The sequence below is a fragment of the Suillus paluster genome, assembly GCF_016628075.1.
Source record: "Suillus paluster strain FC165 chromosome Unknown EDB91scaffold_7, whole genome shotgun sequence".
Classification (NCBI taxonomy): domain Eukaryota; kingdom Fungi; phylum Basidiomycota; class Agaricomycetes; order Boletales; family Suillaceae; genus Suillus; species Suillus paluster.
The window spans coordinates 799,129-824,900 of NW_024537567.1; the positions used below are offsets into that span (position 1 = coordinate 799,129).

Consider the following 25,772-nt stretch of genomic DNA (forward strand, 5'->3'; position numbering starts at 1 on the left):
TCCGATTTGGACAAGTACTTTGCTCACACTAGGATGCACAAGCATGTTTAAATTTTAGCTTAAACGACTTTCTCGCAAGCATCGAGACCGTATAGATTAATCTTTGTACAGCGATTACTGCGGAATATCTCCGTCTCGCCCATCGCGGTCTTTCCAAGGAGAAGATAGGTCCGTCATCTAGTGGTCGACGCGGTTACTGGCAACGGCTATTGCTGCTTTGTTGCTATCAGTGACTCAACCGTTTTATATCGACAATGATCACTGCATCGTTGGGACCACTGGATTTTTCCCCGGAGCCTGATCTTCATCCTTTGTACCCGAGTTCCAGTTACATATCCCACTCGCTGTCACCTGATTCGGGCTTAGCTCCCTCCCAAAAGTCTGAACTCGTATCCCATTCTCTGTCACGAGCGTGCATATTCGGGGATCTATCGCTTCTCCAGTATCTTCTGTCCGACCATCAATCACAACCTCACGTCGACCTCAGCGTACGCGACGAAGACGGGCTTAGCTTGATCAGTCTTGCAATCCTAGGTTTCGGGTCTGAATCGGAGAGAGATGTTGAGCGTGAAGAGTGTGTTCGGCTACTGATTGCACAAGGAGCTGACGCTACCTCTGCGGACAAAGGCAAGTACATCGGTTTCATATCACCCAGTTGTTGACATTTCGCCGTTAGCCGGCTGGACTGCCCTGCATCACGCTGCAGTTCTTTGTCCTCCAACTCTCGTTTCCCATTTGATGACGCATGGATGCTCCCCTTTCGCAGAAACACGTCGACGGCTGACGCCGCTCGATATAGTGACTGCCCACACGGTTCTGCCAGGGCGTGACGACATTGCGCTGTTACTTGAAGAAGCAATGCGTAGCCAAGGGTGGATGGGTGGTAGGATGGAGGAGAAGCGGAGAGCGTTGGACGAGAAGCTTAAACGTAAAGGGAGACAAAAAAGCGTCCGCGAGAATGTCTCAAAAGTGCTTGGCCTACAGAATCAATGGTGGGGTTCCCATGAGGAAGATGAAAGTTCCTCGTCAGATGATTCTGACAGCGAGGATGACGAACTTGACGAAGAACTGTATGTAAGTCGCATATCTTCCTTCAAATTCAATTTGCAATTGTCTTATCTTGCCACGGAGACTCCGTTGTTAGACTTCACATCCATGCTCGCATGGTCTCCACAAGAGTTGTCGCATATTTTCGACGCAGTCATCACGACCTCTCATACATCTGTTCGGAATTCTCAACCTGCGATTACTTTATATCTTATGGCGCGTTTTGCATGCTTAACATGCGATCAAACATGGCTTGAAGATCTCGTACTGGGAGCGACGGATGCAATCGAAGAGAAGTTTTTTGTGTGCATGCTTGTTAGCATTATGCTCTTTTCGCTAATCTGATCACTCAGAGCCGTCCAGAAGATATTGCTTGTCTCGTATTTTGCTTATACAATTCCACCATATGGTTGCACCTCATGCAGTGCGACAACGCTATAAACGAGGGTTGTGAGATGCTAGGCTCATTCGAACTCCTCGAGCAAGTGATCAACTCTGTGTTCGGTGAGTTTTGTTTGTCTTCTTTTGGTCGTGCTTGTATTTCTGACTGCATCTTGAAGTATTCGTCATTCGTTACGCTGAGCGTCGGATAGACCAGTTACTGGATGCAGCAATACTGGACAGCTCACCCGTGTCTTCGGAATTCGAATCAGTGCAGTTTGAATCAGAATGGTCATTCTTGAGGCCGTTCAGTGCCAAGAAGAAGACGAGTACGGCAAATACTCCAAATCATGGAACACCGAAGAATGGCACACCATCTTCACCTCCTTTTCTCCCGAGTCGCCCACCATCTCCGTCCCCATTGTTGCACGGCCCCGCGCCTGTCACACCTAAAGGATTATCGTCTTTGAGACAAACCCTTTCGCGCGCAAGAGCACCTTCGATGGGATTCAACACCATTTCTGATGTCTCACAGACTTCAGGATTACGGGACCTGACTTCATTCTTGACGGCGTTACATAGACTCTTAACCCTTTCGGACATCAATCCTGTGCTAATAATTCAATTCTGGTCTCAAGTAATGTACTGGACTTCGTGTGGGTGTAATCTCCCTTCTTCTCACTCACAATTGACTCACGACGTCAGGTGAATTATTCAATCGAGTTCTGACCAGGAAAAAGTATCTCTGCCGGTACGTATTTGTTGCAAAGGTCGTCTGTCAGTACTCATACGTACCAAGCTTAGGTCTAAAGCGGTACAGATCGGCATGAATCTGGTCGTGCTGGAAGAGTGGGTAGAAGATATGGGTTTACCTCGTGGAATTGCATCCCATCTTACACCTGTACGGGACTTGCTGAACTGGCTTCAGGTGAGGTCTTAATACTTGAATTTATCTTGTCGCCCGCTCAAGATTGTGATTACAGCGCCTCTCATCGATTACAGATTTCTCCAACCTGGTGGCTACTATACAGACAATGAAGAGTATTAACCCATTACAAGCAAGTTTTTTTTTTTTGTATATCATGATTTTAGGCTTACCGCTGAAATTCAGATGCGACGTGCTGTGCGAGATTACAAATACGAGGTTAATGAGGGGAGGATGACAGAGGAGTGCATTCAGTATTTGACGCAGCTCCAGAAGGACTGGGAACGCCATCGTGTTAAGATGGGTGTTGAAGCCATGCGCAAGGAGGTATTGCCCTGACTACTGTCTTTGCTGAGCAAAATTAACAATCCCATCAGATGAGCGAGCGTGAACGCGAACGCGAACTTGAAGATAGCACGGCGAGCGAAGCTAATGCAAGACCTGCAAGCATCAACACCTCTTCAGAAACCTCTGCCGCCCAGCACAGCATCGACATCTTGTTCGATCGTTCCCACTCACAGTCTGAATGGGAGCCCGCCAAACCACCCCAAGTTCTAGGGGAGCTTCTTGATTCTCGTCATATGCTACCTCTGTTCCTTCCGTCGGACCCTCGTATGCTTTCTGCGACACCCGAGAAACGGATGGTTCCCGGATACGGTGAGCTGGCAGATGCGCGACCCGCTGCCAGTGCTCAGAGCACCAGCCGAGCAAGCACTCTCGATGGAGGGGCAATGAAGTGGAGATGTCGTAGTAGAAGGGTACGGAACGTCGATTTCGAAACACTACAGTGGGTCGACAGGTTCAGGACTAAACCGCAGAAATTGCAAGTGTCCGTGCCTGGAGAAGCGTACGAGGAGACCTACCCATCCACACCATTGTCCGATGACATGGATGACTTGCGCATCAACACTGATGTCCCCCGCGCCGTATCGCACGGCACACCACTTACCAAGAGACCATCAGCCCGTAGTAGAGGGCGCCTCAGTCTTATTGGAGAACCTGTCACACCAATTTTGTTGTGAATCGTCAGACTCATCTATTCATCTATCTGCCATTGCTTCACCTCGATACCGCACTAGTGTTGGACTTTCGTACATTACGCATACATTGTGTTACCGTTACAAGAATGTGTTGACCTGTTTCGCATCATTGGATTGTCGTACAAGGTCAACTCGACCGACAAGCTTAAGGGAGACTAAATATATATAGAAGGAACAATCAGTTTGCTTAGGGCATACTAACCTTGACCCAGTCCGGTGACGTTCTGCACCACAACTACAAAAATGACCCAGACAGAAGTATTCTTCAATGCCGTGGCTTCCGTAGCGAAACCTGCAACTCTGTTGATGCTACTCCCGCGAGATCAGACTAATTGGTGCCAACAGGTGTGTTATCAGAGATAGTTTGTGGCCAACTCGGTCCCATCCTTTTCAGTTCGCACACGAAGGATACAACGTGGTGCATTTGACATACCCTCTTCCCCCGCATTCTTCTTTCAAAGATGCGATGAAAGAAGTCGACGACAAAATCATCGCGCTGGGAGCTGACTGGGGACTGCTGACATACGGTTTTACTACAAAAGATGCGGAGACCCTTGTGTCGAAACTCGCTCTGTCGCTTGCAGATTTGAAGGCTTGTGCGCACTTTTGCCCAGATGCTGAAGCTACCCATGGGTTTTTGATAAAGGACAGCCAGGGGAGACATATCCCGTAAGTAGGCTGTCGCCTTAATTATGAGATTATTAGCTTATAGTTGTTGTCGCTTTCAAGAGTTACTTTTCATCTCGCTTCTTCTCAAGAAGTGCTCCATGCTTCTCTGTTGCTTTTCGAGGATCCGATTAATCTTGGTTATTCCCTTCCAACTCACTCTCGATTACCGGTGCGGGTATATTCGTACCCTCTCGTGTCAAAATCCCCACCATTTCCCTTCTCGATCCAACCCCCCGTCACCGTGAATGTTGACGATAAACAAGCAGTCGATCCCTATCTTCGTTCAGCCTCTAACCTGTCGCTTACCCGTACCCTCGAATTATTGAAGGCACATCTTGGCCCTCATTTCAACCTCGAGAGGCTCTGGGAGATGCATACTTACTACGTAAATGAATCATATATGCCAAATAAGTGACTCACACATTTTGACGGGCAGGAATTTATCGAAAGAAATGCACCTAGTATGTCAATGGATCATTGCTGGCGCATATAAAGCAAGGATTCTAAACTCATTCATTCATCAGAGACGATGTCTACAATGGTTCATCTGACTCCAATCCATGAATTAGCAGGCAGTGATACTTTGACAGGTCGCCACACCATACGTCAATCATGTTCCAACGATGACTGGGGGTGTTGGGTATGACGATCTGGCCAGATTTTACAAGGTTAGTGGGCCAAAATGTTCCAGCTCAGTGCTAACCTGTCCATCTCTTAGTATCATTTCACAACTGTAAGGGTTAACGCCCATGCATTTTCCGCGTTCACGATTTGTGGCAGGTGACACCGCAAGACTTTGAGCTCATTACAGTCTCCCGAACTGGTGAAGCATGCATGTCTCAACTCAAGACTTGACCCACTAAATTTTTGTTTAGTTGGTTGCGACAGGATCGTCGACGAGATGATTTTCAAGTGCCACCACACATCTGTAAGTTGCGATGTATCGATGTCCTATGCATGAGCTGGAGATCCTTTTCAGGAAATAGACTAGTACGTTCTGAAGGGATTTTCCCTTGTCTCATTGAGCCGACCTGTCCGTCGACAGTTTTCTGCCTGGAATAGCTCCGACAGGGAAACACATTGAGATTGCTATGGTTGGGATAGTAGCCTTTAGAGGCGACAAGCTTTTCTTTGAGTAAGTGCATTTAGTCAATTCTCATAGTATGAAGGTGCTATCCTCGACGCTGCATATTAGACATCTGTGGGTATTCCTTCGATCCATTCATAGTCTACATAGCTCACCCTTTCAGGTACTGGGACCAAGCCGGGATTCTTGTGCAGCTTGGACTATTGGACCCCTCTAATCTTCCTGTTGCTGGGGTTGAGGTGGCTAAGAAAGTTTTGGACCCTTTCGGTATGCCCAGTAACACACTTCTGAAAAGGTGGCATGGAAGTGAGGGACTTCCAATCGACTGAGGTGATTTGATGGTCTGTTGGCAATCTGTTGGTGGTCCGAGATTAAAGTTGTGACATTGGAGGAAGCTTGACGATGGAGTATGTATAACAGCGGCCAGTGTATATATGTATACGATCCAAATATGATCTTTCCCAGCTGTGCTCAGCGCCGATCCGGACCACGAGCGCAGATCTACTACTTACTACTACTCTTCACGGTGAGTAATATATTCTGACCTCGAGCGTATCACGGCTGTGCAGTGTGCGCACTGTGGTGTACTATTTATTCACTTGACTGGCGATCCATCGCCGCTTTCGCTACAGGAGCCTACTGCGGAGACTTGGCAGAGACCCATGGGTAGTTGGGTTGGTGGTGGTGAGGCTGTGCTTGTGTGATATTGAAATTCGAACCCTAGAAAGCTATGCGGCTTATGCCAGCGTTTGTAACTTGACAGTCGACACATACTTTCTTTCCTACACCACTACTGTACTTCCCTTATTTTTTCCCCCCTTTTCGCCTTGCTTCTGGAAATCATGGCACATTTTAATACAAACCATCCGGCTGGATCAAACTTGCATATGGATCCATTTGGGGATGACGGTCGAGACAAGCCCTTTGGCGGTTTCGATGGAATAATACATGACGATACAATGACTTTCACAACGACAACCAGCGGCATTCCTGCCCCAGACCCTTCGTCGTCATTGCTCGACGCAGGTCACACTGAAGCGCAATCCCTCATCTTCAACTATCGACGTACAAAGTCTCCTCCTCTGCCAGGCATACCAAGCCGGCAACCTACACCGTCATTGACCGAAAGAAATGCGCCAATTTTCGGCGACTTGAGCGTCCCATATAAGGACGAGGAATCGCGTCCATCGTCTGTCGTCGGCCAGTCAGATGAATACCTCATGCATGATGCAGCGGATATGGGACGATCAGACAGTTATCAGGACTTGGGTGTGTCTTGCTATCATGGTAGCGTCAACAATGGCCTGAATTTCCTAGAATATGCAGAGCCATCAGGCGAGAACTCAAAGCTTGTCGCAGACAGGGCATATCCGTTTCAGAAGGCTCTTGGGATAAACACGGGCAAGTATCCTATGGATCAGCGGATAGAGGACAAGAAACGGGGTATCGGGCGGCAAAAGTATCCTTTTGTTGGTGAGTAATTAAACCAGTATTACACCGGCGAGACATTCTAATATCGCGATCCTAGCATGGGCACTAACAATCGTCATGATTGGCGTTTTCATCAACGAGCTAGTTGTGAACAGCAGAGCACAGGGTACCCCAGTATCCTTCAAGGTTTTCAAATAGTCTGCCAGTATAACATTAGTTGCTGACTTTCGCTCAGCCAGTCGTAAACCCCATGCTTGGGCCATCGGAGAGTGCATTGATCAATTTAGGTGCTCGTTTCCCGCCATGCATGAAAGTTGTTCAAGGGCTCCCTTTGACAACCCAAATCGCATGTAAGATAAATTTGTCTTAAATGCTGGCGACCGTTACTGATTCGGTCTCAACAACCAGGCCTCAACGATACTGCAAATCCGCCAGATCGGCTTTGTTCGATCGAGGAGGTGTGTGGCTTTGGTGGCTTCCACGGTGGTGAGCCCAATCAGTGGTTCAGGTAGGGAAGCCGTGGTCGCAGTAGTTCAGGGCTGGAATTTTTTGTTTCAGATTTATCACTGCCATATTCCTGCACGCGGGTTTCATCCATATCATCCTAAACATGATCGCGCAGTTGACAATATCCGCTCAAGTTGGTAGTTCTTTTTACCCTCAGCTATTTGCTCTCATGCTCCTTCAGATAGAGCGAGAGATGGGTTCCGCTGGCTTTTTTATAACATATTTCGCAGCCGGAATTTTTGGGTACGTCCGGGCCCATTTCATTGTTATGCTCACAACGACGTATGACGTAGTAACGTTTTGGGCGGTAACTTTTCACTGGTCGGGGCACCTTCGATAGGCGCCAGTGGCGCCATCTTTGGTACAGTTGCGGTAAGCTGTAAAACCTGCTTGCACCTTTCACTTTTTGATCACCTCTCAAGGTTACATGGGTGGATCTTTTTGCTCACTGGAAATATCAGCACCGACCTGGTAGAAAGGTGATTTCTGTTATCTTAGCAGTAGATTTTCTCTCATGTGCTTTCCGCAGCTCGCTATCATGACAGTGGAGCTACTCTTTGGTATCGCTCTTGGGTACATACCTTGTACGTATGCATTTATGAAGTCCTGCACATCGTTGCTGATTTCTTTTCGATAGATGTGGATAATTTTGGTAATGCAACATTTCTCTCGCCCTGCAACTTTGCTCACAGAATGTTCCAGCTCACCTTGGAGGCTTGTGTATGGGCCTTCTTGTTGGCACAACCCTGTACCCTGTCATCAGTCCAACGAAACGTCATAAGCTCATCATGTGGGGTTTTCGGCTGATAGCCATACCATTGGCAGTTGTTCTCTTCGTCGTCTTGATCCGGAACTTCTATACTTCAGATCCATATGCAGGCTCGTGTTTGTTGTGATTACGAAGGCATGACGGCTAATATTTTCTCAGCGTGCACGGGCTGCAGGTACCTATCATGTATACCCACTGCATCTAACAATCACTGCCAAGGTACAGGTACGTGCTTCCTATTATAATTCATTGTTCGATTGCTTGCTGACTTGTATTGGATAGGCTTCAACACTGATACAACCACTGGCGGGTCAAGTATTTAAAGACTCTTTCCAATCTCACACTAGGACATTAGCTTCGTACACTGCATAATTTCATGTGTACCGATGGACAATAGGACTACACTGATGATTTGGCCCACTCCCCAGCTTGGGTGTCAAGTGGCACATTCTATCGTGTGTTTCCATATACATAACGGGGATTGATTCTTTGCAACTGTTGGGTTGTTACAGTAACAATGCAGATCCTACTACGTAGACCTGACAGTAAGCCCAAAAAGGTACCTGTATATAGTATGCTTTAGAAGTGGGGCGAGTCATCGAGTTCGCTGGCTCATCCGCAAGTGATGTAGCCCAAGGCTTACGTGAAAACATAAGTGCTGTTTGACTTCCAGCTGAGGGATAATAACATACTGTACCGCCACCCGCAGTAGGCTCTCACCACCCCTCCCATGTCCTCGTCCAAAAGACTGTTCTCGCTCAATCCCTCATGGCACCACTATGTAGCTCTGTCCACCGGAGCATTCGCCATATTGGCAGGGATACTGCATTATATCATTTCTGGTTAGCGCACTCATCCCTCTCACAGTTTGACTCAGCTAACGGGGCGGTGCGCAGGCCGAGCAGATCCACTGCATTGCAATTCCCTGCTTACTAGAGGCACTTGGTTGGATGAGAACCACCACAACTGGCAACCAGAGGGTGTGCTGTTTGTTGTTCAGGCTTCAACTATCGTGCTCATACTATCCAGGTTGTATGCTACATGTATACCAGTCTAAGGATACCACGCCTTGTCTGGCTTCCAGACGCGTCGTCTTTATTGGCGACTCCGTAACGCGCACATTATACTTTCAGTTTATGCATATTGTCGATCCAAAGCTTCCAAGCGCTCCTCCTGATGACAACCACAAGCATTCGAACCATTCCTTCACTTCGGAATCGGTAACAACCCTGGATTTCTTCTGGGATCCGTATTTGAATACATCAAGCACTCTTGCTCTCATCCACGGTCACTTGCCTCGCCGTGGTGTCGATGACCGTCCTGCTATGCTTGTCCTAGGCTCAGGCCTGTGGTACCTGCGTTATGCCGATACTACCGGTGGACTCCCTGCCTGGGAAGCGAAAATGGAGAGTCTTTTGGAGTCTATCTATGCAACACCAATAAAGCCGGCAGATGAAGTAGTCATTCTCCCTGTGGAGGACATTGTACCTTCAAAACTCTCTCCAGCACGTGCCGAAACCATGCACTCCTCAGACATAGATGCGATGAACTCGGACCTTTATCATCGCATTAACCCACCATCATCTGATCTCTATTCCATATTCTCGAGCTCTCCCGTGGCATTACCTGTTTCTTTGCCACTTGTTTTCAATAAAATGCTTGACGACGCTAGCACGGAAGACGGACTCCATTTCTCGGACGACATTGTGAAAGCACATGCTAACATCCTCCTTAATTTGCGCTGTAATGACGCGGGGCCAAAGACTTTCCCTTTTGATAAGACATGTTGCCGTGCTTATCCATCGCCGTCGTCGTTGCAGCTCGCTATCCTAGCAGTTGTCGTGGTGTACGGGCCAATTATGTGGTACCTTGCGTGTAAGCCCGTCCTTCTTTGGAAAATGCACAACCTGATTGTTATTCAGACGCTCGGAGTCCAACCAAAGGTATATCCTTCGCAGACGAATATATGCCAGCTGTTATTTTTGGTTTATCCATTGGCACGATCTTCATCGCTGATCGAACTGGCTTTTGGCTGAAAGAGCAAAAACAATTCGTTCCATGGACTTTCGGGTTTCTCTTACTATCTTCTCTCGTGGTTGGGCTGTCAACCATGAAGCGTGGCGACAAGGATATGGGCTTCTTAAACCGCGATCAAACAGATGAGTGGAAAGGTTGGATGCAAGGTATGCCACTACGAGCTCCAGTGTCCATATATACTTACTCTTGTCTCAGTCGCAATTCTTGTATATCATTATACGGGGGCATCTAAGATTTCTGGAATTTACAATCCTATTCGCGTGCTGGTCGCGGCATATTTGTTCATGACTGGTTATGGACACACAACCTTTTACATCAAGAAAGCTGACTTTGGCTTTCTTCGTGTTGCCCAGGTAAGCACCCATGCCCTAAATTAAGGACATTCAATAACATTAATTGTAGGTATTGGTTCGCCTAAACCTTCTAACGGTAGTACTGGCATACACCATGGATGTCAATTACCTTTCGTACTATTTCTCGCCCCTTGTCTCGATGTGGTATCTCATCGTTTACGGAACGATGGCGATAGGTTCACAATACAACGATCGCATGCCATTTCTCTTATCGAAGATTCTGATCTCGATGGCCATACTCACGTGGTTCATGACTGAGACGTGGATGCTGGATGCCGTATTCGCGTTCCTAGACCGGATATTCAGTATCCATTGGTCCGCTCGTGAATGGAATTTCCGAGTAACTCTTGACCTATGGATCGTGTATTTCGGGATGCTTCTGGCGATTGCTGTCATCAAGATTCAAGCACATCGACTCACCGACCATCACCTTTGGCCCATGGCGGTGAAAGTGGCTGTCGGGATTTCGATCTCCATCCTGCTATGGTTCTTCGGGTTTGAACTGATGCAAGAAAGCAAGTTCAGCTATAACGCATGGCATCCATATATATCATTCTTGCCCATAGCGGCCTTCGTCACTCTCAGGAACGCAAGTTCCTCCCTTCGTTCGTGTAGCTCTCGGGCTTTCTCTGTTATCGGCAGATGTTCTTTGGAGACGTTCATTATCCAGTATCACCTGTGGCTCGCGGGTGACACGAAGGGTATTCTTCTCCTTTTGCCTGGAACACGTTGGCGTCCGGTAAACTTCGTCATCTCCACGATTATCTTCATCTACATCTCCGATCGTGTTTCCCATGCCACAGGAGAGCTTACGACGTGGATCTGCGGAAGCAAAGAAACTTCACTTCCTATTTCAACTCGCCCCATCAGCCGCCACATAGGATCATCGGGTTCCACTGCAGAATCTGTTCCCCTCACCAGTGACATCCACACGAGTAAGGATGGCGATAGTCATCCCATGGAACCCGATACGCCTGTGCGACCAGCGAGACGATGGGTGGATAGATTGGCTGAAGGGACGTCGCCGCAGCGTTCCCCAGGCTACAAGGTGTGGTATGGAGAATCGGGTTGGAGTTGGAGACCCGGAGTGAAAGTGAAGCTAGGGGTGTGGGTGGGAGTGATGTGGTTGGCCAACTCGTTGTGGACAGTTACAGATTCGACATAACATTGCACATATTATTTATTCATTTGGACACACTAGCACTTCACAAAAAGCTATCTCAACCAATATTATCAACAAACCATTTGCAGACTTAGAGTACAGACAAATTTGAAACATCGAAATTAGTGGACACAGAGCTGAGATCTTTCAGAAGTGTAGATGCGATATGGATTACACAGTATACTTCTACATTATCAACTAACCCAGTACCAACATACATTCAAGCAGGCGGAGTGCCAATACCTAAAGAAAAAAACATTAGTATCAAGTGATTACAGTGCTGATAGTGGAATCAGTATTAGCATGGATGCTCATCAACACTTGTCCTTTAGACAAGGTCAGGGCTTGACTTCTATTTTATTCTATCATTCGAGAAGGGGATGAATATGATACTCACAGCGTCATGCAAACATTCTAGTTGTTGCGACAGGGAATCAGGGAACTGCAACAAGGTGGTAAGCATAATGACGCGAGAAACTGAGTGTCATAAACAGCTCAGAAATTTGGGTATAAACGAAAAAATTCATTAGCTCTGCGAGCTTCGAAGTAGCGATTCGTTTGCTTCGTCACTGCGAGATACGACTAGAGATATTGATGCTCACCTTGATTGAGGATGACGGGAGGGCAGAACAAAGATTGAAAAAAAAACCAACTGGTTTAATACGAGAATGTCACGTGCGTTTGTTAAGGGCTGGTCAATGTGATAAAAGCATGTAGTCGCGTGTGGCATTTGTCCCTTGAAGGGTGCTTGCATCTCCACCAACCGAATCATGGCCAACCTAGTCCACCCCCCGCTAGATTTCTTGCACAACCCAACCAGTCATTCCCCATCCTGCTTGGGATTCGGATTCGGCCTTTCAGTAAGCTCTGGAGCTAGTTGCCAGTCTACAATGTCCCTGGGACATACGCAGCCTGCTACTTTCCAGCAACTAGCCTCCAGCATGAACCTCCCCGCTTCTGCTCACCGCCCACAGAAAAGAAGACATGAATTAGACGATGAAACGGAAAGCTCCAGTCGACATGGCGCACGGGACGTAGCCATGGACCGAAGTCCAACACCAGAACGCCTTAGGCGTGCGGCACCAAAGCGAGCAAAGGTCGCCTCTGTTGTTCACTCAAAAGATGACAAAGGTGGAAAAGAAAATAGCTCAGTGGGCTCAGATAACGATGTTGACGTCGGCGTTCTCCTTGGTATGTCGTTTCAGTCACCTATCATATCCTGGTGAATTTAACCTCGCGTACCTGCTTTAATCAGCGAGTCTGCCACCGCAATCGCTGCTTCCTCTGCTTAATTCTATGATTAGCGCTCAACCATCACTTAAATCTCTCATACTACCTCTGATACCCCGTCCGACGCTGGATACAGCTATACAAGCTCTGGAGCAATCAGCTCGAAAACTTCGGGAGGCATATCCCTATTCCAACCCTTCATCCTTTGCGCCAGGAACATCATCAACGACCTCTTTTGGTTTTGGAATCACAAGCTATAGAACACCCCTCGGCGGCCTACCCTCCGGCTTCACACGTTTCGGCCAGCAGAGTCAAGCAGGCCCATCTGATGGTGGCATGCGAGAGTCATACATCCTATCGCGTCTACGACCAGCTATACATGAATTCGTGTCAGCCTGCATGTCATATGTGCCATATTTTTCATATGCATCGCCTTCATTACCGTTGCACGTTGATTCCAGCGCTTCGACACAGTCACACTCTTCAGCCCTTCAGCTGCAACACAAAGACAAGTCTCATCCGTCAGAGACTTTTCTCTTCCTTGCGGCCCTCAGCAACCATATACTTTCTCAACCATCCTTGACACAATCATCACTGGCCCCTTTGTTACTGCCTCGGCTGATTCAAGAGTGGCGAGCCTGGATAGATCGGATAGACGAGGTCGTGAATCAACAAGGGGGGATGTTTGGAGTGGACTCCGTTAGAAGTTGGGAAAAAGGCTTGGACGAGTTTGCCGAGGCGAAAGGTCCGGAGGGATGGCAGGACATGCGAAAGGTACGAGATCAGTGGGTAGCAAAGGTCGGGTGGCTGGTGGGTAGGAATGTGCTACACCTAATGGAGGAGGAACTTTGATAAGCACAACATGTTTGACCTCGTAATGCGTGTTTGGTCGAGCTCAAATTTCCCTGTTGATGATCCTGAGCGGAGTCGTTGGATTATGGTTTACTGATATGTAGCTCATAGGTTTTCTGGTGGCGTATCTCATCGCTCATTATGTATTTAGTCATGACCGATTCTTATGCTCACTCGCATGTTGTATGACTATATCGATCGAAGGTGCACACCTGTTTCTTCAGAGCGTGTCTTCCGGAGCGTTTACCTTCAGACGCCGCACGGTTCCGATTCACAAGTACTTGAATCTCTTATCGCACAGGGTTGCGACGCCGGAGTTCAGATGCTTCGGTAGAAATGGTCGGTCAGTAAATTTCAAGGACAGTTTTGACACTCTATTTCCGACGCACTTGGCTCGAGGCAGCTGTCATGATCAGAAGCGGAACAGTTGAAGTGACGGCTGTTATGATCGCCGGCTCAAATAAATTTGGTGACGCGATACTCATGACCTGTGAAAAGACGTCAAGCTTGAGAGAACACCAACCTTGCTTCTAGCCGTCCACTAGATCGTTGCCCCAGTTTTCTTCGCCGATCGTGATGGAAAAGCGACTCTGGGGTGTCCCCCTGAAAGCGACAAGAAGCTTGACAAGGATTTTCCAGCAAGACCATGACCATGACACGCGACAGTCCCTGCATGGGCATTCTAGAATCCGACTTATGATACAGTGGCGAACCCTGCTGTGAAAGACAATGTATAAGCTTATGAACTTGGTCTGGTTGAATTGCTTCTATGAGATGCACATGTGCAAATTGAATTATGAATTGTTGTATATGCTGCTTTTGAGCAACCCTTAATGTTAATAATGATTCCACTAACCAGAGGGCTCGGTTTGGTTTAGACAGTACTAGTGCACTGTGAAGGCAAAAGTCAGTTTGAAGCCAAGTGAACGGCGGAGAGCGTTTGTTGCTGTTTGTTTAGAACCTTGTCAAAACCTCACATCCGGAAATTAGACCAAGGCAGAATTGAAGGCAGCTGAAGACTGCAAGTCCCAGTCTCGCCTTGCAAGTAAGTTGGAAAAAAATATATGCAAGAGTAGAAAAAGATATTGACTAGTATCCAGTTGCGAACATATGCATGCTTTATCATGCATCCCGCCTGCTTAAACCTTCCTCCGTTCTACCAGACGCCACGTCTTCATTTTCTGCAATTTTGCAATCAGCTGCAGCTCGCGCTTGGACAAGACGTGCCGAATACCATGGCTCCGTTCTGCCTGAAAAGAAATATGCCAGGATATCGAGAAAATCGCGTTCCGATAAACCCCTCGCGCCGCAACCTCCGACAAACTCCCCAACACGTCAAAGTCAAGGCGTTATACCCATAGATCCCAACACCCTCTCCATAATTGATGCTACATGGAAGGATCCTGGTCGTGCGGAGCCAGTCTATATTCCTAATCCTCCCTCACAATCCGGTACCTTCGTCAGTGCTAGTTCCCTCACCGCCACCCCAATACCTTGCCTACCAACTCCCACATCTCGTGAGATGTTCTATCAAAATCTTCTGGACATGCATAATTACTCGCACTCATCACTCACTACCCTCGTCAACTACCACTTTTCAAACACGCGTCTCCTTCGTTCGACTCGTTCATTTAATTTCTTGGTTTCTCTCGCGTTGAGACAAGCGGCTTTTGGCACTGCAGCGCGCCTTCTTGATGCAATGAAAGCCGAGTCGGTCCGCCCAAATCTCGAAACATGGAAATTAACTGTCAGGTGGTTAGTACGCACTGGTAGATGGGACGAGGCTTTAAGACGTGTCCAACGTGTTATGAGACGAGAGCAGTGGTCAGAAGATTTGGGCTTACACTCTGGAAATCAGAGTGGATTACCGTTACCTTTGTGGATGGAGTTTTTCGGTTCTCTGAAACGCGGTGCTCTGCGACGGTGGGTTAAAATTCCGCAACAGCGAGGCGAGCCTGGACGGAAGTTTGCAAGCTTCAGATGTGTGGTCTTGCAAACGTCTACGCTCTCTGGCTCAGCGCAGGTCGCCCGATATCGTTCTCTCACGAATATGTTTCCACTCGTCGCCTCGCGCGAATATTCTCAGCTGCCACCAAGGGCCGTCTTTTTCATCGTACAGGCCATGATTCAGTTGGGAAACCGTGGAAAGGCGCTCGACATCACTTCATCATACTTCCAATCGCTCCCCAGGAGACTCAGCCGCAGACAGCAGCACGCAGCCCTGGATATTATCCACCTGCACATCAGGGCTGTGACTGAGATACCAGGGCTTGCCCGACATTTCGCCCAGCGTCGTGTCATCTCCAAATTGCTTTCAGCTCACCCTGGGATCCGACCATCGTCAAAGACGCTGTTTCTAACCCTTGCAAGTCTCCGGCCTTGCAAACGGTGCGGGACTCTTGCAATGAAGTGCCTCAAAGCCTTTCGCACGCGGTGGGGTCCCCGCACTGAATCCAGCGTCGTCAGGCGGCGGATCGCCAGTCTCTCCATCAAAGAAGGACGTCTTGATATCGCCGCGGTTATGCTCGAATCTGAGCGAACACTTCGCGCGCAGAAGCAGTCATGGCGGACGCAACGGGACATTACGGGAGGGTCATCCCCTCGGGCTTTCACTAGGTTACTCAGGCGGTCAACTGGAAAGGTTCTTCATGGAAGGGGAGCCGAGAATTGGAAATGGCAGGCGTTGGAGAGGAAGCTTTCAACGCTGAAGCAAAGAAGAGTCGACGATTGTGCAGTGACGTACCAAGTAGCCTAGCTAGTCCTTGTAGATTCACTTGGAACTCCGAGGCGAAGTCAAATGCACCCATACATAGAGATGATCAAGCCCACTAATGAATTGGCATAAGAGGAATGTATAGTAGTATTAACGGCATCTAAATACGGAATACCCCTGCGGAAGAATGCTATGTTGTAACGAATCGTAATTGGCATGGAAATTGTTCAGAGATAACAACGCGAGAAAGTGCTGGGAGGAAGGCATGAAGGCCAATTTCCAATGGCAATTGCCCCTTCCCATTCAGTCGAAACAGTCCGATATAAGTCGAGTGCAGCGCGTGCGTTCTCGACCTACAGGTTTGTATGTGTCACTTAGCGGTCGAGCAGGATAGTGATAACCGTAGGAACTCACTGGGTGAAGCTGACCATCTTGACATCTGCGACACATCAAATGCCACATGAGAGTCTGAAGGCCGACCACCTGATTGGGGGACCGAAGAGCGTTTCGAAAAGGCTGATATAGAGCAACATCTCGAGTAGCCACTGCGGGATGTGGAATTCCTAGAACTGGTTAAGAAGGATGGAAGTCAGCAAGTGACGCTCGGAGCTACTAAATAAATTATACTTGCCAGAAAGATCGTTCCACAAACTGTGACCGACGAGTACCTTTGCCTTTATAAGGTCTGCCACATGCTGTTGAACTTGGCTAAAAGCAGGTGTGTCGGCTGATGTAACGGGTTCGTGAATATCAGAAAAATGACATTGCAACCTTGAACTCACGGGAAAGAAGGTGAGAAGATTCTATACCCGTGGTCGCAGTTCGGTAGTCGCTAACTTGCATCGTAGGTGATACATATGTATCAAGGATGACTTGTCCCCTGTAATCCACGATAGAGACGCGTCTGAAATGTAAGCGTCATAGATGAGCGGGCCATGAACAATCCACATGACGAACGCGAGCATTGCGGTGGTTCCACCAGGACCAACGCCAACATTCGTGCAAGATAGAGCGAGTATTTTATCACTGGATGGGACAGGGTACTTAGCAGCCATCTTGGTGCGATAGACCACTCGCTCTTACCGTTATATCCCTCAAGACATGATACAGATCTAGATCCCTGTCGTAGAGTTCATCAAGAAGGAACGGGTTAGCTCAACACAAGGCGCGTCGAGTATGAGCCGTCCTTGATTGATGTAAAAGCCCGAAGCACGTAAGAGAGTAAATGGGCGGTAATGTGCGCACAACTTGACCATTAAGATAATAATGACATCTCCAAAGGAAGATTTTTTAAGCTTAGGAGATCTGATTTTTAGTTGAGATTTAACCCGACTTGAAGTCAGATATGAAATTAATGCGAGGTACCTGGAAAAAAAACATGGGGGTCCTGATGACGATTTTAATGCGCACGCATAGTATTATATAACGACTCACAGCAGGAAATTCTGGAGCGACCGGGGCCGAGCATCACCCATCATGCACCCTAGGATTAGTTGTGAAAATCGCCACAGGCAGCCCGACAGCGGGCTGCTGTGCATCACAGTGCTACTAACTTGCCAGTGACATTAAGTTTAGCAACAACGAATTCCTGCAGTCATCTGAATCAGATTTGCAGTTATGTTTATGATTGAAAAAATGATCGACGTCCGAGTAGTTGCGACATGCATCTGTCTTAGTACCATCTTAGAAGACTCGGTTATCACCGACGGGGTTGTAAATATTTACTGGACTGACGTCTACTAGGATTGGTTTTTACAAGGCCTTACAGCTGTTGACGAGAAGAATCGGAATTTGGAAGTGATCGAGTCGAGCTGCTACTGTTTGATTCGGTGTGATACCGGTTATTCAGCACTATAGAAGGTTTGCCCCGATTCGCGATTCAGTTCAGTCTAGAACAAATACTAATAGCTAATAGTGTCAATGTATCAGGAGAATTCACATTTGGAATTGGCGCACTTGCAGAATATTATAGATATGGATGAGTGATTGCGGTCAAGTACTATCACCTCCTTGGTTAGGTCACTTGAAGTTGTGCACCAGCGTCAATCCGATGACTCAGGACAGATGTTACTCCCTAGTAGGATTCACATATATTGGCCAAGTAGTCAAGCGGTTTCATCGGCAATTCATACAGTGTAGAGAGAGATATTCAACTCGAAGACCTCTCTTAGTACTGCGTAGCAACGGTCATGATTCTGATAGCGACGACATGGTTACCTCAACAACTATTCTTCGTGATACATGTGCAACAGGGATTCTATCTCAATAAAAAAAGAACGCATCAGCCAAACTTCATCGCCCAACAAAGTGATATTTATTCGATAGTATCACTGGTAATTATAATAGGCGCCGATAATGAGTGTATAGGCTCATTGAATGATGGTAACTCTTTGACCTGAGGCTGCAGTGTGAACTTTCGAGCAATGAAACCCTCACCTTTGAAACGCGGTTGTCCCTTAACCCCTGTGAAACCTGTCAGAGGCCTGATGGTCGGAGCTGGGGGTTCGGTTATACCTCAGTAAAGTTTTCTGTCCACGTACTAGTACTGTCAGGACTGCCATGATCGCGACTTATTTCTCCGGGTCGATCTATAACACCGCTGCCGACTTCAAGTACGTCAACGAAAACTAATCTATCACAGCTACAGTCCAGACGTAAAAAAAACACATGAATTCATTTGACAACAGTTTAAATTCAAGCACCGAAGCGAAGACTTACGGTTTATAACCTTAGAGTTGTGATAAGAGTTGTGATCGGAACAAGATTATGTAGTGATATTCGAAAATTTATGCATTCCAAGGAAGCATCAACCTCCGACGTTTCACGCCAGACCGAATAGTGCTGTGAGCACTTGAGAAAATCTATGCTCCATTTGGAAATTTCCACAAGCGAACCAAATTGTGGTGCCGAACGCTCGGCAAAATATTTATTACTAAAAACAGTAGGTTTCTTGCGAGAATTATACGAATGTCCAAATTTGACACAATGTTTGCACAAAATTGGCGGTGACGACTTCGTGGCACATACTCCTCAATGCTCAAACCATGCCAGAGGAAGCAGACGAAGTTCCTCCACCTGAGCAGGAGAAACAATGTCGTATATGCTTCGATGGCGAAGATGAGTCATTGGGAAGGCTCATTCGTCCTTGTCTGTGTAGGGGTTCTATTAGCGTCAGTCAGCTTCCTCGAATAATTCGAATATCGACACACTGACATCGATGAACGAGTATTTAGTATGTCCATGTAGCCTGCCTGAAAAAGTGGAGGAACACGTCCTTTACCAACAACTCTTTCTATCGTTGTCCACAATGTCATTACCGATATCACTTTGCTCGGACTAAAGCAATTGGGTTGGCAACCAATCCGAGTGAGTGCGACCCTCCGCCTAGCGAGATGATTCTGACACACATCTAGTCATAGTTGGCGTCATATCCTCATTTTTGTTCACCTTACTTGTCATGTGTTCGTCATATGCCACAACATACTTCATGAATTCCTTCGAGGATTATTCATCCTATGGATCATCCTACTACTTTTTCGTTTCCCCTATTGACGTTGGCCACGATCTCATCCGTGCAGCATTGCGAATACTTCGAGACCAAGACGCTTTTCCTCTAGAGGAGAATGGTTCAAGGACAAGACTAACCAGGGCTAATCCTGCCCCGCTGCCATCCTCACCATCGTTCTTGACGCGGTTTTTGCGCAGGTTCATTATTGGTCTCCCTATGATAGGTGCCGGTTCTGTAGTTCACATGCTACTTTCGCTACCTCTCCTTGGACCAGTCCATTGGATAGCTCGCTTCAGAGGGAATAGGAGTCGGAGGGGTAATTCAACAGACATAGCTGCAATGATCATCGTGACTTTACTAGTTGTTGGGATTGCGAGGCAGGTGGTCCTTACTCATGTCGCGTCTTTGCCTTAACATTGCATCTAGGGCATTATACGCAGCGTACAAGTTGACACGAAAGCTCAGCGAACGCTTACTTCTATATGCGGAAGATGTCATTTTGGAAGTCAATTGATCAACCCAATCCAGGTGTTAGGAAAGTAGGAACGTATGGATAACATCAACTACTGCATGTGCTACCAGTTTCTTCTTAGTTGACGTTTAATCCCTTCGTAAATTGCCTTTGTCTCTGCTTGGTTAGCACCTAGTTCGGCCAGATACTGCCCAACAGCAAGATCTATTCTGCCAACTGGGAATTCTCCTCGGGGAACTGATGATTGAGGGCGTTTTGCCTCCTCGAGCCAGTCGTTCAAAAGGATTGAAATGTCAGAGGATACGACCTGCACGCCACTTTGCGTGTTGAAAGGTGGTATCTGTAGTGCCGAGTTGAATTCACTTGTGCAAAGTTCATAGATGGGCCAATTACCTGTGATTCATACATCTCATGTAATACATCCCATATATCCGCGTGAGGAACACCGCACTGAACAAGTACCCGAGGAGTCCAACCATTTGGTAGCTGGTTTCTGTTTTTCAGAGCGAACTTGACCAACAACGATGCGATGTACTCTGAGATCATGTTATGAACTGAGGCGGCCTAGAAAAAGTGCGGTCTGCTCACTCAAGGGGAAGGCACTCTCTGAGGGATAAAATCGTTTCCCTAGTGGAACAACACTGGCGATGATGTGGTCGGCATTAGTTTGCGCATCCGCACCCTTCTCGATTGCTTAACGTGACGCAAGTCAGGCAGGCGCCTACTCCTCGTGCAACTAACTTTACGTACCGTCATCAAATATCCTATCCCAAATGGGACGCACAACATGTTCATCGTGATGATCAGAGACATGCAAGATAAGGAGCTTCATGACCGGTAGATCGAATGGTTCCGCATAAACTTGGTACAGCTGAAAATGAACGTGAACAACATAACGACTGGGATCTTTCTTTAAAACATACCTCGGACATGGTCAACAAGGTCTTATTGAGATACTTGATTTTCTCCCCGGCTTCTCCAGGATCATTCATATGAGGTAAGAGGGCATTGTATACCTCAAGTTGTACTTGGGCAACATCTAGTTTCTCTTCGAGGTTGGTAAGAAACGAGATAGCAGTCTCATGCCTGCCACCGATAGTCACAGGATGAGACTTCGCATTGCCAACGGCCAATGTTAGGTACTCGAGGCGCATGTCCAACGGCAAGTCAGTACTGTATGTCTAGTGAGGGATTGATTGAATAAACGACAGAAACAACGCTTACTCAGACTCTGCTAGGACGGTAAGTATCTCTGCGGCGCGCAACGGCTGACCGTCTTTCACATAGAATTGCCATAATAACTGGTACTTGGGCACCGTAATCGGTTCCCGTTTGAGGTGGGCCTCAAGGAATGGGGGTCGCATCTACAGTCATCCCAGGCGCGTTAGCGGAGCTGAGATTGTGGGCGCGATAAAGGACGTACCGCCAAAAGCTCGTCAGCAAGACCTCGATTAATTAACCAGTCATATAATGTAGAAGTGGAACATCTCGTCCTCGCTGGAGAACGCAAGGTCATAGGCATGGCTGCGGATAGCTTCGGGGTCGTCAATTGCATTTGATGCTGACCCATTTACAGAAGCACTCTGCGAAGCTTGCTCTTCAAAGACGCTCAGAGAATGCAGGACAAGGTCGTAGCACTTGAGTCTTTTATCGCAATACTCCATCCGAGCGTCATTTGGCGGACATGCCGCATACCAGTATTCGAGGCCCAGATTATCAGGGTCTAGTGCCTGCGCGCAACTCAATGGAAGTTCCACAGCCCCTGGACAAGGGTAAATAAAACGTCCACCAGACCAAAAAAGTACCAACCTTTGGAATAACCGAGCTGCTGGTATTCACCGCAGACCTCGCGAATTTTATCAAAGTCTAGCATCCTCGCTCCCTTGGTGAAGAGTCTGACGCAATCAGTTAGACTTATGGGGCTCACTCGACGCATCGTCAATTTACCTCAGAGATTCACCGAGCCAATTATGACGCTCAGAGGGGTTTCGCGACTCCATAGCTTTACGGACACTTTCACGAGCCTGGCTCACTGTAAGGCGGATCACCAATTCAAGAAACAACAACTACAACTGACCTTGTACAGCATGACATCGTCTGTGCTGCAAAACGAGCCACAGCGTTGTTGTAGTACTTCACTGATCGTGTCCACCTACACAGACCTTGTCATCTCATTGCAGCCGATTTGCGAGAGTTACGCACGCTAATTTGTTGACCGATCTGTTGATCGATTACGACGTTTACTAATGCACGTGCAGCAGTGACACCGTTTTGCATGGTGACAAGGTCCTCAAATGACATGGAGGTAATCAATTTTTGCGTATCGGGTTCGCACCTGGCATTTAGCTTATGATCAGAAAATCCCTCACTCATCAGAAATGCTTACTGAGCTATGAGCTCCCCCAGCCTATAATCGTTCAACAGAAGGATGAAAGAGATTGCTTCGATTGTCCTGGATAACAGCGCTTGAAGCTGGGAAACAGAATTTTGCTCCGCCTAAGTAAAGGTTGAGCTAGGGCATCACGATCTGAAAGATGAATAACCTTCCAAGCTTCTTGCTCATTGCCAGAAGATGTCCGTGATACTGTATGTTCTCCGGGTGCAGAGTGGAATAGATGAGGGTTTTTATCCAGAAACTCCTTTAGTGCGAAGAGGTTTTTCTGCACAGTGACCAAAAGATTGTCCTCGAAGTTCGACTGTTGCAAACTGAGGGGCCTGTGCATTGTCAGTATATGAAGACTTAACTAAAAGGATTTCGCATCTTACCCTGGCTTGGTTAACTTGTCTTTCCACAGTCGCCGTACTAGACGTGCGAAGTACATGGCAAAGCCCTCCCTTCGACCACTAAAGATGGCACTACCAGTACTGTCACCTGAAAGGCGCGTGAACTCGTGTTTGAGTCTGACTAGAGAATGCACTACTCACTTGTGCCATAAGTTACTCGTTCTGTCCAGATGGGTCGCTCTCCAAAATCGTAAAACGCCTGCTTAGCAACGTTGGCAATATCGGGGCTAATTGTGCAGAGTGTGCCACTGGTCGATGGCTCTCCGGCATCCAGGAAAGTATTCCCGCTTGCAAGACCGAGCAACATGGCACACGTCTGGTCTCTTCCAAAACTAGATAGAAATGGGCGTTTGTTACGAATAACATGTTAACAAACAGACTTGCCTGTCTCTGAACTCGATTATTGGCTGCACCACTCCCTCAGTCTGTACTTCCTCTATGACTGCTTTGAGATAGTCCAAAGCTCGCCTTTTGATCAAAAATGTGAGACCAACATTTGTAAGGATCATGAACTGTCGCGAAGGTTCGGAGAATTGGGTGGCAAGTTCATTTGTGACCGGAGGTAAAGGAGCAACTGACGCAGAGGCTGATTCGCGGGGAACTGTCGCCATCGCCCATGTCCGACCAGGGATGGCAAGTAAAGTGGCATATTCAGTTAAAGGAGGACGCTGATTTGGCCCAGTGCCATATGATGATGGACCATATGCTGGTTGCTGAGATGGTCCTAGTTGTTGTTGCGAAGGCGGATTTACTTGCCCGAGCGAGCCAATTCGAGTGAGATCAGGAGCAGTACAAAGCAGAAAATCTGTCCCATCTGTATCGCCTGGCTGAGCTGAGACCATTAGTCCATCCAAATAACACGAATTTTCAAGTCCTGACACGATGAAGGGACGGGAAGGAAGTTGTGGAGGTGAGCTTCGGGTGGTGTTGTTGTAAATGGGACGGTGGGGACTAGACTGTTCGTCTGGATGCAATAGATTGGGGGGCGGAAGTCGTACATGAATGAGTTGTAGAGGTCGCACACTGCCCGCAGCGCTTTGGCTTTGTGCATATGAAAAACTATATGCCGAGGTTGATGGAGAGAAATACAAGCGTACGCCATTCATGGTGATCGCTATCAATTGAACTCCTGTCCGCGATTCACCCGGGTCCAGTACATGTAGAGCAATGATCTGGAAGTTTGATGGGGTAAGAGCAGGAGAACCAGGTGCCTTCTCTTGCGCAGACTTGTAAAGATTCGACAGGGTTTGTATATGGTGCACGGCCTTCTCGCTGCTTGGCTGATAGATAGATATTGAGTTCCTGGCGGACAAGGTATAGAAGCAATTGCGTTTCTGATCCGAGACCACGGCAACAATACGGTCTAGGGTGAGGGAGTCATTCATCGCAAGTCAAGGACCAGAAGAATCACTGACCTTCTGACTTTGGTGAGGTGAACCTCGGGAACAGACTCTGCACACTTCCAACAGAGTGGTTGACTATAAGCACCCGTTTTGAAAACCAAGATTCGCTCTGTTGATAGTGCAGTTCGTACAGACAACCATCCTGAGAGCCACACATGAAAATGCGCCCGTCGGACATCCCCACAACAGAGGTCATTTCGATGTCAGTCGAAACCATCATGTCTGTCGCATACATTTTGATTTCTTTGCGGGAGCGATTGTTGGTACCCAGGACGGTGGACGTCGACAACCCGATCAAAAGAACGGATACAGGGGTGCATATGACCATGACGGACGTTATTTCGTCGACGAAGACACCGACTCTTGGTTTTACGACAGCCACGTGGGTGATGACGTCTGGCTGGTCAACAAATGAGCTTATATCTTGACTTTGGAAGGGTCGTATCAGTTTGCGAAAAGGCATAGGAACGCATGCATACCCCTCTATATAATCCCAGAGAAATAGCTTATGATCGATTGAGATCCATACACGCTCAATTTCGGGTATTAGACCCATGTGTGAAGTGACGTTGGTAGCTACAAAACTTTAGGCTAGCATCAGACGCAGATTCATTAGACTTACTGTTATAATACTGAAAGAGTGCTTCAGGAATGCCTACAAGCCTCCTCTTCTGAAATGGCGCCCGGTAGTCATCGGGAAAGACGCTATAAAGTGCGGACGACTGCCCACCAGCTGGCAAAAGGAAGTTATAGAGAATGTGAATGTACCACAGGGGTTAGGTAGTTGGCAACTTACGGGTCGTAAGCATATCACCAATATCTGGTATTATCTGGGCATCCTTGATGAACTGGTCGTGCAACACGCGACTGGCACTCTGAAGACCCTGAAGGTCAAGGACAGAAGGTGGCCTTGGTTGGGTTTGGTTCTGACGAAATATTGATGAGGATGACCCTATATTTTGTTGCTGTCGATACGACGTAGATAATGGGAGTAGTGCAGCCATTATAGTGGTGTTCCGTGCAATTGAGTAGTTCAACGAGTCCGAAGAACGCGTCGAGGAAGCAAATCTCACCAACCACGTGCGACTTGCCTTATTTGGACCTGAAACAAAAGGAGCATTGATATTGAGAAGGACCTTCCACGAAGCTACTGCGAACATCTAATCTTCAGATATTAATCATATATCGAACGACTATCGATTGATGTGACTGATAATATACAAATCTGATGAAAGTGAAAGCTCAGCAATATTCCTCGCGACTCGCGATATCGATAATTCTGTGGGTTCCAGCTGCAGGAGGCTGCAGGGAATCAATCGGACCTTGGTAGCTGCCGACGTGCTAACCAACTTGACAAGATTAGGTAGACAGATCAAGTGTGCCTCGACTCGGGTCTTAAAGG

The 25,772-nt window shown here is 47.5% G+C and overlaps 9 protein-coding genes across 9 annotated transcripts; 7 read left to right on the top strand and 2 right to left on the bottom strand.

Annotated features, from left to right (window-relative positions):
• Positions 1 to 9: 9 nt before the first annotated feature.
• On the top strand, positions 10 to 3,566 carry EDB91DRAFT_1110374 (DIL domain-containing protein). Its single transcript, XM_041317693.1, has 10 exons — positions 10 to 627; positions 677 to 1,074; positions 1,132 to 1,350; positions 1,401 to 1,551; positions 1,608 to 2,084; positions 2,134 to 2,179; positions 2,233 to 2,356; positions 2,412 to 2,486; positions 2,540 to 2,680; positions 2,731 to 3,566. Exons 1-10 carry the CDS (start codon positions 255 to 257, stop codon positions 3,373 to 3,375), a joined length of 2,649 nt encoding a protein of 882 aa, XP_041181497.1. The 5' UTR covers positions 10 to 254; the 3' UTR covers positions 3,376 to 3,566.
• Positions 3,567 to 3,784: 218 nt separating this feature from the next.
• On the top strand, positions 3,785 to 5,622 carry EDB91DRAFT_1110392 (NTF2-like protein). Its single transcript, XM_041317694.1, has 12 exons — positions 3,785 to 4,062; positions 4,123 to 4,447; positions 4,499 to 4,523; positions 4,587 to 4,603; positions 4,653 to 4,730; positions 4,781 to 4,795; positions 4,843 to 4,885; positions 4,938 to 4,990; positions 5,042 to 5,052; positions 5,108 to 5,197; positions 5,258 to 5,263; positions 5,313 to 5,622. The coding sequence occupies exons 1-12, from the start codon at positions 3,860 to 3,862 to the stop codon at positions 5,476 to 5,478; spliced, it is 1,032 nt and encodes a 343-aa protein (XP_041181498.1). The 5' UTR covers positions 3,785 to 3,859; the 3' UTR covers positions 5,479 to 5,622.
• Positions 5,623 to 5,658: 36 nt separating this feature from the next.
• On the top strand, positions 5,659 to 8,383 carry EDB91DRAFT_773106 (uncharacterized protein). The gene is made up of 14 exons (XM_041328351.1): positions 5,659 to 6,418; positions 6,476 to 6,622; positions 6,678 to 6,766; positions 6,816 to 6,930; positions 6,989 to 7,088; positions 7,139 to 7,220; positions 7,269 to 7,330; positions 7,381 to 7,459; positions 7,510 to 7,566; positions 7,617 to 7,671; positions 7,725 to 7,739; positions 7,790 to 7,966; positions 8,016 to 8,081; positions 8,139 to 8,383. The coding sequence occupies exons 1-14, from the start codon at positions 5,992 to 5,994 to the stop codon at positions 8,177 to 8,179; spliced, it is 1,512 nt and encodes a 503-aa protein (XP_041181499.1). The 5' UTR covers positions 5,659 to 5,991; the 3' UTR covers positions 8,180 to 8,383.
• Positions 8,384 to 8,586: 203 nt separating this feature from the next.
• EDB91DRAFT_1046752 (10 TM acyl transferase domain found in Cas1p-domain-containing protein) lies at positions 8,587 to 11,411 on the top strand (the record flags this gene model as incomplete). Its single annotated transcript, XM_041313285.1, has 6 exons — positions 8,587 to 8,698; positions 8,753 to 8,836; positions 8,886 to 9,731; positions 9,779 to 10,039; positions 10,089 to 10,246; positions 10,296 to 11,411. The coding sequence occupies 6 exons, from the start codon at positions 8,587 to 8,589 to the stop codon at positions 11,409 to 11,411; spliced, it is 2,577 nt and encodes an 858-aa protein (XP_041181500.1).
• Positions 11,412 to 12,147: 736 nt separating this feature from the next.
• Positions 12,148 to 13,739, top strand: EDB91DRAFT_1110410 (uncharacterized protein). The gene is made up of 2 exons (XM_041317695.1): positions 12,148 to 12,599; positions 12,664 to 13,739. Exons 1-2 carry the CDS (start codon positions 12,179 to 12,181, stop codon positions 13,488 to 13,490), a joined length of 1,248 nt encoding a protein of 415 aa, XP_041181501.1. The 5' UTR covers positions 12,148 to 12,178; the 3' UTR covers positions 13,491 to 13,739.
• Positions 13,740 to 14,443: 704 nt separating this feature from the next.
• Positions 14,444 to 16,310, top strand: EDB91DRAFT_1197293 (uncharacterized protein). The gene is made up of 2 exons (XM_041320603.1): positions 14,444 to 14,535; positions 14,591 to 16,310. The coding sequence occupies exon 2, from the start codon at positions 14,605 to 14,607 to the stop codon at positions 16,243 to 16,245; it is 1,641 nt and encodes a 546-aa protein (XP_041181502.1). The 5' UTR covers positions 14,444 to 14,535; positions 14,591 to 14,604; the 3' UTR covers positions 16,246 to 16,310.
• Positions 16,311 to 16,337: 27 nt separating this feature from the next.
• EDB91DRAFT_1309271 (uncharacterized protein) lies at positions 16,338 to 17,258 on the bottom strand (the record flags this gene model as incomplete). The annotated part of the gene is made up of 5 exons (XM_041325076.1): positions 16,338 to 16,556; positions 16,618 to 16,772; positions 16,835 to 16,930; positions 16,986 to 17,107; positions 17,161 to 17,258. 5 exons carry the CDS (start codon positions 17,256 to 17,258, stop codon positions 16,431 to 16,433), a joined length of 597 nt encoding a protein of 198 aa, XP_041181503.1. The 3' UTR covers positions 16,338 to 16,430.
• A 1,989-nt stretch (positions 17,259 to 19,247) lies between these two features.
• On the top strand, positions 19,248 to 20,225 carry EDB91DRAFT_1235352 (uncharacterized protein; the record flags this gene model as incomplete). Its single annotated transcript, XM_041321305.1, has 4 exons — positions 19,248 to 19,373; positions 19,437 to 19,569; positions 19,617 to 20,088; positions 20,138 to 20,225. The coding sequence occupies 4 exons, from the start codon at positions 19,248 to 19,250 to the stop codon at positions 20,223 to 20,225; spliced, it is 819 nt and encodes a 272-aa protein (XP_041181504.1).
• A 61-nt stretch (positions 20,226 to 20,286) lies between these two features.
• Positions 20,287 to 25,374, bottom strand: EDB91DRAFT_1244519 (nucleoporin; the record flags this gene model as incomplete). The annotated part of the gene is made up of 21 exons (XM_041322414.1): positions 20,287 to 20,523; positions 20,577 to 20,719; positions 20,772 to 20,876; positions 20,934 to 21,054; positions 21,107 to 21,356; positions 21,408 to 21,547; positions 21,607 to 21,717; positions 21,758 to 21,945; positions 21,993 to 22,078; positions 22,131 to 22,207; positions 22,261 to 22,335; positions 22,386 to 22,518; positions 22,570 to 22,679; positions 22,727 to 22,898; positions 22,950 to 23,055; positions 23,109 to 23,288; positions 23,344 to 24,330; positions 24,383 to 24,798; positions 24,850 to 24,946; positions 24,993 to 25,103; positions 25,167 to 25,374. The coding sequence occupies 21 exons, from the start codon at positions 25,372 to 25,374 to the stop codon at positions 20,287 to 20,289; spliced, it is 4,053 nt and encodes a 1,350-aa protein (XP_041181505.1).
• Between the last annotated feature and the right edge of the window lie 398 nt (positions 25,375 to 25,772).

Excerpts from the sequence above, each read along its gene's own strand:
- EDB91DRAFT_1110374 (XM_041317693.1), top strand. The coding sequence starts at position 255 with ATGATCACTGCATCGTTGGGACCACTGGATTTTTCCCCGGAGCCTGAT. Across the intron at positions 2,085-2,133 it reads AGTAATGTACTGGACTTCGT|GTGAATTATTCAATCGAGTT; the intron begins GTGGGTGTAATC and ends TCACGACGTCAG. Across the intron at positions 2,487-2,539 it reads AGAGTATTAACCCATTACAA|ATGCGACGTGCTGTGCGAGA; the intron begins GCAAGTTTTTTT and ends GCTGAAATTCAG.
- EDB91DRAFT_1110392 (XM_041317694.1), top strand. The coding sequence starts at position 3,860 with ATGAAAGAAGTCGACGACAAAATCATCGCGCTGGGAGCTGACTGGGGA. Across the intron at positions 4,063-4,122 it reads AGCCAGGGGAGACATATCCC|AGTTACTTTTCATCTCGCTT; the intron begins GTAAGTAGGCTG and ends GTCGCTTTCAAG. Across the intron at positions 4,886-4,937 it reads CATTACAGTCTCCCGAACTG|TTGGTTGCGACAGGATCGTC; the intron begins GTGAAGCATGCA and ends ATTTTTGTTTAG.
- EDB91DRAFT_773106 (XM_041328351.1), top strand. The coding sequence starts at position 5,992 with ATGGCACATTTTAATACAAACCATCCGGCTGGATCAAACTTGCATATG. Across the intron at positions 7,089-7,138 it reads GAGCCCAATCAGTGGTTCAG|ATTTATCACTGCCATATTCC; the intron begins GTAGGGAAGCCG and ends TTTTTGTTTCAG. Across the intron at positions 7,221-7,268 it reads AGTTGACAATATCCGCTCAA|ATAGAGCGAGAGATGGGTTC; the intron begins GTTGGTAGTTCT and ends ATGCTCCTTCAG.
- EDB91DRAFT_1110410 (XM_041317695.1), top strand. The coding sequence starts at position 12,179 with ATGGCCAACCTAGTCCACCCCCCGCTAGATTTCTTGCACAACCCAACC. Across the intron at positions 12,600-12,663 it reads TGACGTCGGCGTTCTCCTTG|CGAGTCTGCCACCGCAATCG; the intron begins GTATGTCGTTTC and ends TGCTTTAATCAG.
- EDB91DRAFT_1197293 (XM_041320603.1), top strand. The coding sequence starts at position 14,605 with ATGCTTTATCATGCATCCCGCCTGCTTAAACCTTCCTCCGTTCTACCA.